The 10,565-nt window shown below is 53.6% G+C and overlaps 1 protein-coding gene across 1 annotated transcript; it reads right to left on the reverse strand.

Moving 5' to 3' along the window:
• Nucleotides 1-1,643: 1,643 nt before the first annotated feature.
• LOC136996620 (ankyrin repeat domain-containing protein 7-like) lies at nucleotides 1,644-4,789 on the reverse strand (the record flags this gene model as incomplete). The annotated part of the gene is made up of 5 exons (XM_067317507.1): nucleotides 4,575-4,789; nucleotides 3,118-3,232; nucleotides 2,698-2,871; nucleotides 2,499-2,605; nucleotides 1,644-1,752 (listed from the first exon to the last, which is right to left on the reverse strand). Coding segments are annotated over exons 1-5 (720 nt in total), but the record flags the coding sequence as incomplete, so codon positions are not given.
• Between the last annotated feature and the right edge of the window lie 5,776 nt (nucleotides 4,790-10,565).

Here is a 10,565-nt window from a genome sequence, read left to right on the forward strand (position 1 = left end):
CTACAAGTCTTTGAGGAAACAGCTCACAGCAGCAGAAAGGGTGGCAGGCAGGAGACCGCTCTGCAGGAGAAAACCACCTGCGTGGAGACTGAAGTCCAGACAGGTCTTTCCTGCAAATGAGTCGTCCCATGGCAAGCGTTGCCTGTTGAGGCACTTTACCTTGGCAGCTGAACTGTGGTTTTCTTCCTCAGAAGCAGGACAGCTGTCATCACTCTCCTCTTCCTCCAACATTCTTGAAAAGCAAAGGCAAGAAGGACCCTGTCTCTCCAATCTTTCCTCTTTTTAGGCAGGTTAAAGGATTTGGGAAAAGGTATTGTTCAAGTCTCACCTTACAAAGTATCCGTGGGAAACGTCGTCTCTCACTGTTCAAATATTAATTGACATGATTAATTCTTAGCATGTCAGACCTTCCAACGTCAACAATGCCTACAAGCATGCAACACGGACAGTTCTACAGGCCACACTGGAGTGGAACATTCAGGCGAGACAGCACGAACAAAAGTATGCCCCAAACCACTGATTTTTCTCATCATACTGAATTCTCCCCCCCCCCAAACTAAGTAAGCAAGCAAATTCAACACTGTCCTCATATTTCCTTCTAACATTCCTAACTGAAAAACTAGCATGGCGCCAAGATGCTATGTGAGCAGACAGTTAGCAAATGCTGGCGCGGGCTGAACAGGATAAGAAATGACTCAACTGCTGAACTCTTCATACCACACATGCGAGCATATGCCACAGGCAGAGATTGTTCTCTCTCTCTCTCATTCTCTCTTTGTCCCGTCCCCCTCCACCAACCTGTGGTTGAAAATGCCAGGTACTGCACAGTATTTGTAATTTTTTTTCTTTTTCTTTTCTTTCCTTTTTTTTTTCTTTTTTTTTTTTAAGAAAAAAGGAAAGCCCCCATCTATAAACATGGGGGATCCAATAGGCAACAACCCTCCGAACGGACGGCTAACACGCTAATTATAGAAGCGCCCTCACGGCCTTGCAAGACACGTGTCCAGTCGGCAACACAGAAGTGCATTTTACAAAACTGTGTGCGCTACTCCATCCGAGACCTCCACTGAAGTCAGTGGTGAACATGGTAAGCTTCAACAATACAAGCCACAAAAAGAAAAGGCCATAGGGATTTTCCTCATCAGCTCCTCCACGGTTAAGGATCCTACCTCCGCTGGCCAGAGCGCAGGCACCCAATGCAAAGCCAGCAGCTCCTGCTCCGGGAGGCGTGCTAAGCGCTGGCACGCCCTTTGCGCCGCCTGCAGAAGCTTCTCCTGCCTTTTCCCCGACTGCAGAGTCTACCAGGTGTTGACTAACACTGTATACAGAAAGAAAGGAAACACACTGATTTTCAGACTTTGCATTGCGAGCAATTTGATGCGAGCTCAGCACCACAAACGTGAAACCTAACGGAGCATTTGGGTGGAAGTCGAGGACAATTTCCCAATTCGCACTTGACACGGGAACAATACGTACCAGAAGAGTCCTTTTCGCCCAGCTGCAACAAAGGTCTCCACACACCATTAAACCTTGCTGCTGTTACCAAGCATGCCCATAAACCAACATGGACGTTCGGACAACTTAGCAACTCTAACGGTGACCCAAAGCACCTACCGAGCACGTCCAGAAGTTCTAGCGCAATCCTGCGCTGTCCATCCAAGAACGTCTTCCTGGGAAAGATCAGCACCATAGCGAAGAAGAACTTCTATCATGCTCATGTCCCCAGCAGAAGCAGCAAGCATAAGAGGGGTCCTAGAGCATCCAAAAGACGACAGGAAATCTATCGGCCGATACAGACATCTCACTGGCATTATTTGCAGCCCTATTTGCTCCCAAAACAATTACTTCCCCCTTTCCCACAGGCAGAAGGAAAGCAGAGCCAACTACACGGAAGCACAGGAGAACTCAGGTCAGAAGGGGCCTCAGGAGGTCTCTCCGCCTAACACCTCCCCAAAGCACGCTCAGCTACGAGGCCAGACCGGGTTGCTCACAGCTTTACTCGGTCGGTTCTTCAAAGCTGCCAAGGAGGGAGGCTGCACAACCTCCTCGGGCAACCCGTTCCGACGCGTCACTGTTCTCGCAGCCAGCAAGGTTCTCCTCACATCCAGCTGGAACCTCTCTCGTTTCAACGTGTGCCCGTTGTCAAAGCAAGTGTCAGGACAGAGAGACAACGCTGCCCGCGAGACAACACTTACCTACCAACCATGCCTGGGTTCTAAAAACCCGCTCCTGCCCAGCAGCAATGCTGGAGAACTAGCGGCAACTCCCCTGCCTTGCGGCGACCAGACACAATGCTTTCTGGCAGTCCTGAAGGCAGAAGCCAGCCAGTGAGGCGCAACAGCAGCCAAGCGCAGATCACTTTTCCAAAGTCACGCAGAAGCAACTGCTTCCGTGTGGCTACTTACTTAGGCCTTTTAGAGGCTCACGCCCATGCCTCTCATCAGTCAAGCTTTAAGAATACTCAGGAGACCCACGCCCTGTTTGGACAAGCCCTTCACCTTTCAGACTGATCTCGAGCGTGCACGTCAGCTCCCTTTTTAAGCAGGAACTCCACCATCTCTTCGTGATGTTCGGACACAGCAAGAGCAAGGGGAGTGTATCCCATCTGAAAGCATAAATCCCCTCAGTTAGAAAAACACAGAGAAGTGAAGCAACCTTTTCTTTCCAAGAGCGGCCTTACCCAAACTCTGCGCTTACCTCATTCCGTGCATCAATACGGGCATTGTGCTCCAGTAACTGCCCTGCTAGAGAGGTGTTAGGAGCAATGGCAGCGAGGTGAAGGGCAGTGCTGCCGTTAACATCGGCCAGATTAGGGTCGGCACCGTGTGCTAGCAGAATAGCAACGCATTCTTCTTGCTGGCACTGTACTGCCTGGAAACAACACAGGAAAAAAGGAAACCTTTCCAGCAACTACGTTTCCCTCTGCCACAACTCCCACAGCTTGCCAACCTCGGAAAACAATAACGCGTTCAAAGATTAGGTAACGTTAGGCGCCTATTCGGCACCAAGCACGACACAATCGCCACCCACACCTAGGTCAAGAATCACCCAAGGGGGGGATCGCTCAGTGCATAACTTATAAGCCCTACCTACAGCAGCATCACATACTCCACGTACCTTCATCAGCGGCGATCTCTTGAAATTGTCACGAGGATCCAGCTTGCACTTGTTTCCTACTAAATAGGAAACAACCTCCGAATGCCCGTTAGCGCAAGCAAGATGCAGAGGGGTCCTAAAATTTAAATATACGACGTTAACACCGACAGACACGCACACAGCTGAAGACACCGCTCCTGCCTATGGCACGTGGGTAGGGCCACCCGTTTCCAGTTCCAAAAAACAAACTTAGAAAAAGTTTCTCATTCCTTCAGCCATGACAGCAGTTGCACACCCAAAGCCTGGGGCGGGCTAGGAAAAATGCCCCCCACCCCACCCCACCCCACCCCAGCACCCATTTATGAAGACGACGGTCACTCAGCTCCCCGCCTCGTTCCCTGCAAATGGATTCCTGCGCCCAGCCACAGGACTCTTCCCGCACAGCCTCAGGCTTCCGGTGGGAAACTGCTGCCCTCCACGCCTCTGCCCAGGCAACTGGCCACTGCCTCCAACAGCACGACACACACAGCCCAGCAAGGACGACCAAGCCTTGGGCACCTTAAGCCTACGGCAAGGGACCCTCTAGCTTTCGCCAGCATCGCTCACGTGACAACAGCGTGCCAGAGGCTAAGGAGGTGGCTTTTAGAACACCATCGCATCAGCTTTGTGCTGTGCTTTTCGGGAATTCGTGCCTTCTGTCCTTTCCCCGAGCTCACTACTGCAGCAAACGCGAGGACACGCTTCCTCCAAAGCGCCCTCGGTAACACCTAGCAAACCAGCCAGCAGAAACCTTCCCCCACAACACTTCCATGCCCACAGCAACAAAGCAGCACTCTGTCTTGTCGGCAGTTGTAGCTACCCTTCTCCTACAAGCTCAACCACGGAGGAAGCCCTCTCCAAGGCAGCAGAGCTGCCTTTCCAACAGCCCTCGCCAGCTGAAGAAAACGGCACTCCCTCCCTTCCTTCCGCCCTCCCTTCCAGGAAGGGCCCTGCCCTGCCCTGCCCTGCCGCGCCGCGCTGCGCCTGGAAGAAAGGCAGCCCTTCAAACTGCCCAGCATCTCCAATCAAACCACTGCAGCCAATGCGGCTACGAAGGAACACGCGACCACCTCCGAAGGGCTGCTGCCACGCACGCAGTACAGGTGACGCTGCGGGAGAAGCCGCTCACAAAACCTGCCCCTCGTTTCGCCCTCCTCAGCCGAGCCGAGCCGAGCCGAGCCGAGCCGAGCCTCGCGGGCTGCCACCAGGCAAGGAGACCTCTCTGCTCACAGCAAGGGCCCACTGGAGCCTCCCAGCTGCGCCACCGCCGCCCCCTCCGCCCGCCGCTGCGGGGCCGCGCCGCAGCCACAGACGCAGCCGCCGCCACCGCCGCCGCAGCCCGGCCCTTGCAGCCGCCCCTCGCGCTTCCCCCCACGCTCGCGGTGTGGCCCAGAGCCCGGCCAGGCGGGCGCAGGCGCGCGCGGCGCCGCCCCCCTCACCGCTTCGCCTTGTCCCGCCTGTTGATGCCGAGTCTCGGCAGCCACCACGGCCGCCGCACCCGCGCCAGGTCGCCGCTGGCGGCCGCGCGGTGCAGCTTGCCCAGCTCCTTCTCGCAGAGCTCGGAGGCGGCGCCGACGCAGGGCAGGGAAGCGCCGCCGGACAGCGACGGCGGCGGCCCCTGCCCCTTGCTGAAGAGCCCGAAGAGCCTCTTCATGCTGCGGTGGGGACGGGACGCGGCCCGGCACGGGCACGGCCCCGCGGACACGGCCCCGCCTCGCGCGGGGGCAGAGGAGCCGAGCGCCGGCCAGTGGCCGCGGCCCGGGACAGCTGCTGCGGGGCTGCGCCCCGGCGGGCTGCGGGGCCGCGGGCTCGGAGCCCCCGGGCCGGGGGCAGAGGCGCGGGCCGAGAGCAGGGACGCAGCAAGGCTCCCAGCGAGGCACGCGCCCTCGCTCCGGCAGCGGTGGCCACAGCACTGAGAGCAACCGCCTCCAGAGGCCGCGCGGAGCGGGGGGGCCGCTGCGCGCCTGCGCAGTACTGCCGGGGCCGGGGCCGGGGTTTCCCTCCCCAAAGGCAGCGCCTTTGCTTGCATCCAGGCGACTCGCCAGGAGGAGAGGAGATGCAGCCTCCTTTCAGGGAGGTGGAAGTTCACCAGTGAAAACGCCCTCCCTCATGAGACTCCGCAGCCTCCCAAGCCCCCGCGCACTCGCGGCTCCCTCGAATATCAGCTCGGCCTCTCAGCCTGCCCGCCGTCCGTGCCCAGGCGCCTGCTACGCGCTGGCTAGCCCAGCTTGCCGTTCGCTAGCGAACTGCACGCACCCCCGCGGGCACCCAGCAGCTCAGGGGAAACAGAAAGGCGCTGGTGCCCGCACCACAGACACGGGGGCCGCTATGGCCCGAGGGCTGCCTCCGGAGGCTGCCACCTAAGTCACTCGCTCCCGTCCGCCCCGTTGTCACCGAAATGGGGAGAAAAACTCCTTAGCACCAGTGTAGCACTGAGAAGCAGGCATTCTCTTTATTACGGTGCCGGGTGCACGGGGGATCGCTCCGCCCAACGTGCATGCCGCGTGTTGCATTAGCCAAAGCTTCTATTGCTTTGGTACATACCCATGCATTAAATTTCCCGGAATGATTGTACATATTCATTCTATTTCCTGGAACTAATTATCATATTTACAGAGTCATTGTGCATGCAGTCTGAGTCTGAGTCTCCGGGGGGCTTCTATGGGGGTCCCTGGCGGTCGCTGAAGAGCCCATTCACAGCTCTTAAATCCTGAACCAACCTATATTCTTTGCCATTTTGTTTCTTTACTGATAATCCTGGGGTGTTATATTCTGCTTCACACTCTATCAATAACCCACAATTCAAAAATGTAGTTGTTAATTCTTCCAACCCTTTTCTAGCCTCCCACTTAACAGGATACTGCTTTTGCCTTACCGGTTTAGTCCCAGATTTTAGAACAACCTTCACTGGTTTCGCCAATTTAGACCAACCTGGAATTCCGCTAGCCCATACTGTGATAGGTGCTAGTTTGTTACATCAAATCGGGAAGTGATTTTACGATGAAACTAGGCGCTAATTACGGGCTAAAACCACAACATCCTGTAATGAGGGCATGTACCCCGCCTGAGATAATTGAGTGGAGCCAGCGAGGCGGCGATGTTAGTTTAGATAGCCTAATATGGCAATGGCGAGGTCACACAGTTGTAAAATATATGCATGACCTGAGGGTCACCACACACAACGCAGAGGAAGACTCCAGCCTTCATCCCCACGACCACCAGAAGGCTGAAGAAGACCCCCTAGCAACAGCCGGCGCAATCACAGAAGTTACAGGAAGTGCCATGTATACCCGGAACTGGAATCGCATATAAGGAGACTGTGAGGGGGGGATCGCGCGCGCCGTTGGTGGAGCAGGAGACTCCCCGGCCGCCCAGCGCTGTTTTGCTTACTTGTGACTTGCTCAATTATTTTATTAAATTGGAATTTATGCAACCCGGCCCGAGTGGTTGTCAATTTGTCGCGTTTACCTATAACACATACCAAGGCTATTACTGCATCGTCTACTTCCGCAGGAATCTCTTCCTCCGGTTTTTGCGCGCTCTGTAACATAAACATTCTCGCTTCCGCAGCTTTTGATTCAGGTAGTAGTAGCTGCACCTCTCCATTCTTAAAGGTTATCTGCACGTTCAACTTATTCAATAAATCCCTTCCCATCAAGGGTATGGGACATTCAGGCATATATAAAAATTGATGAGTCACCCCCTGTTTTCCCAGTTTAAGTTGTAAGGGCTGCAAGAAGGGCCGATTCTCTCGTTTGCCTGTAGCACCAACAACGCTTACAGTTTCATGGCTAAAGTTTCCTTTACAAGTATTAAGTACAGAGTAAGCGGCTCCTGTATCAACTAAAACTTCTACTCCATCATTTCCCAGCCTTAGTGTAACCAGGGGTTCGGCTCGGGATGATTCCCCCGGTCCCCTTCCGGATTCCTCCTTTAATGCCAGTAGCTTAATGGCTTGCAGGGCTGGGTCGGTTCCCAGCCTGAGGTTGCCAGCCCTTTCTTTTCCAATGCCCCCTTTCTTTGCAGATTGAGCACTGATCTTTCGCCAGACGGGGCTGCACAAAAGGAGGTGATGTTCCCTTTCCCTTACTCCCTTTCACGCCTCGGTAACCCCCTCCTGGGCCTTCCCTTTCTCTGTAGGCTCCTCCAGGAGCCCTGCTTAAAGCAGCAGTCAATCTGCCTTCTCTTAGGGTTTCCCTTCAAACCTCTTGCATCTCTTTTTCCTTTTCCCTATTATTAAAAGCCGTCCATGCCACTTCTAACATTTTCCTAAATCTTTCGAATCTGCCTCTTCTAATTTCTGAAGGTTTTCTTCTTATGTCTGGGGCTGATTGTCCCATAAACATTGAAGTGAACTGCTGGGCTTCCTCTGCTTTTTTCAGGATCCAGGGTGGTAGATTTCCCGGCAGTAGCCTTTAATTGTTCCATAAAAGCAGACGGGGATTCATTTGGCTCTTGTCTGACCTCATAGAGCTTAGACCAATTAATCGCTTTTGGCATGGCATGTCTTATGCCAAACCTTATCCATCTCTGCTATCTTGCTAAGAGTCCCCGGGGTCCCGGCTGCTTAGGATCCCACCCCGGCTCTGCAGCAGGAAAATTCTGGTCTATTGTTCCCTGCAAATCCCCACCAGCAGGTGCTCCTTCTGCTTGTTTCCGAGCAGCGTTTAATACCATCTTCTTTTCAGTATCACCTAGCGGTGTGTCTAATATGACCTGTGGACCATTCCAATCTGGATCCTGAGTCCTAATTACAGTTTCAAACGCTTTAGCCACTCTCTCTGGATCCTCTCTAGAGTTCCCTGCTATTTCCTTCCAGGACCTTAACTCCGTTATTGAAAAAGCTACTTTAACTGTTACTGGTCCGTTATTTCCAACCGCCTGCCGAAGGGGAGCCTGTAAAGCCTCCCCCGCTTCCCCTTGTCGTCCCCTTGTTCTCCCCGCAAGCGGGCTAAATCCTTCCGCCCCTCTAAATCCTCCTCCCTGTTCATAACTCCCCTCCCCTGGTCCCTCTGCAACTCCAGCTCCACCGATAGCCTCGAAATCCCCCCCCAACCTCTGTCGGGGAGCGACCACCGATTCCAAATCTTCTTCCTCCTCCCGTCCACACTTCAAACACCTTTTTCCCATACTACAAGCGGAACAACACCTTTTCAAATTTCGACCCTTTCCCTCTTTCTCTAGTGCTAGTATCATTGGATCCCTTGGAATCATCCCGCAACCTTGCTGCCACTCACCCCTTTGGCAGCAATCCGACAGGCACTACTCTGGGAGAGAAACAGAATCACAGAATCACAGAATCACTGAGGTTGGAAGGGACCTCTGGAGATCATCTAGTCCAACCCCCCTGCTCCACCAGGGTCACCTAGAGCACATTGCACAGGATTGCATCCAGGTGGCTTTTGAATATCTCCAGAGAAGGAGACTCCACCACCTCTCGGGGCAACCTGTTCCAGTGCTCTGTCACCCTCACAGTGAAAAAGTTTTTCCTCATGTTAAGATGGAAGTGTCTGTGTTTCAGTTTGTGCCCATTGCCTCGCGTCCTGTCGCTTGGCACCACTGAAAAGAGTCTGGCCCCATCCTCTCGACACCCTCCCTTCAGATACTTGTACACATTGATAAGATCTCCTCTCAGCCTTCTCTTCTCCAAGCTAAACAGGCCAAGCTCTCTCAGCCTTTCCTCATAAGAGAGATGCTCCAGTCCCCTAATCATCTTTGTGGCCCTTCGCTGGACTTGCTCCAGTAGTGCCACATCCCTCTTGTACTGGGGAGCCCAGAACTGGACGCAGTACTCCAGATGTGGCCTCACCAGGGCTGAGTAGAGGGGGAGAATCACTTCCCTCGACCTGCTGGCAACACTCTTTCTGATGCAGCCCAGGATACCATTGGCCTTCTTGGCCACAAGGGCACATTGCTGCCTCATACTTAACTTGGTGTCCACCAGCACTCCCAGGTCCTTCTCAGCAGAGCTGCTTTCCCAGACGAGCAGAGGGAGTAAGAGGGTACGATCGTATGGTCAGGGCAGGCAAAGGCAGGAAGGGGAACGGAATAAAACAGAGAGACGTCCTAGACAACAAAATTTATGAAATACAAAGTTGGAACAGATACTTTCAGTTAAATACAGCACGTTGTTATCTCCACACCACTCCATTAAGAGGTAGAAGGTACGTTTCCCCAAGCTTCATTCGTCTCAGCATATCCACTCTTAGCTTTCTGGAATGGGGACTTCCTCTGCTCCAGCATCTTCTGATCGCTAACGACTTTTGCGGGTATGAAATGACAAACACAGCTCTGCCAGAGCGGTGGCTCCCTAGCACTTTTGTTCAAATCAGATCCCATCATTTGTGGTCAAAACATCGCAGCACTCATGTATTGCCCTGGGAAGTGGCTCCTGGGTCTACGTTTTCTGAAGATCCTTCAGTAGATGCCCAGGCAGAAGCTCCAGCCGATCCAATTTTCAGTTCAGCCATTGCTGAGGAAGCCGGGGGAGGGGGAGGGGGAAGAAAATGCCTTTTGTTAGTGTTACAGTAGGAAAAGCTAACAAGTCCCCAGACCAAACAAACCATATTACTCCTAGTAGACAGGCAACTCCATTCACAGTGCAGACGGAGTCAATGCAACGGACTGGTGTCCGTCCAAGCAAATGCAAAGAGCTAGAAAGCAAGAGGCGGCCACTCGCTAGGAGATTAAAGACTACTGGAACAGAAGGAATTGCTCTCAGGGGCTACCTGCTTTGAAACAGGCCCAGGCACTGCAAAGCCGTGACTCTGGAGGAACAATTATCACAAAGACGTGGGATTATTCAGGGCTCCGGGGGGGGGGGGGAGTGGGGGGGTGGTGTACGTGCGTGTACATTGTTTTTTCTCTCTGTTTTTTAAAAGCAACTGCATAATATTCTGTTATTCTGCTGTCACACAGACTGCTAATTCCGGGGCACACTTGGACCAGAGCTATTGCTGAGGTTGCAGCAGGCTCTGAGCATTGTCTCATGGAGTCTCACAGGGTGATGCAGATGACCGTCCTTGGGGAACTGTGAGGGTCAGCAATCATGTTTAGACTACTAGATTGGGTGTCCTGGAGCTAGGAATGGATGCTCATTTTCAGCTTAAAAGCTGAACCTAGCTTATTCATATTCTTCAAAGGTAATTTGAGAATAACATGGATTTACAGAGCCTTACCTCAGCCATATGAGCTTCCACTCTGTCTGTCACAGAGGAAGCGTTGCCCACTGGGTCCGTCAGCAGAGTGGCTTCTGTAGCGCTCGTGACGATGTGCGGTGCCGGCTTCCGCAAGCCTCTCATTAGCTCAGTCTCGCCACAGGCGTTTTGTGAGAGCCAATTCACATTCTAAATCCCTAATTCGCTGCTGCAGTCGGCCGACTGTGGAAGCTTCAGTAGCGGCTCTTATTTGTTCCACTCGGTGCTGGGTGG

Source organism: Apteryx mantelli, unplaced genomic scaffold (assembly GCF_036417845.1).
Source record: "Apteryx mantelli isolate bAptMan1 unplaced genomic scaffold, bAptMan1.hap1 HAP1_SCAFFOLD_61, whole genome shotgun sequence".
Lineage (NCBI taxonomy): Eukaryota > Metazoa > Chordata > Aves > Apterygiformes > Apterygidae > Apteryx > Apteryx mantelli.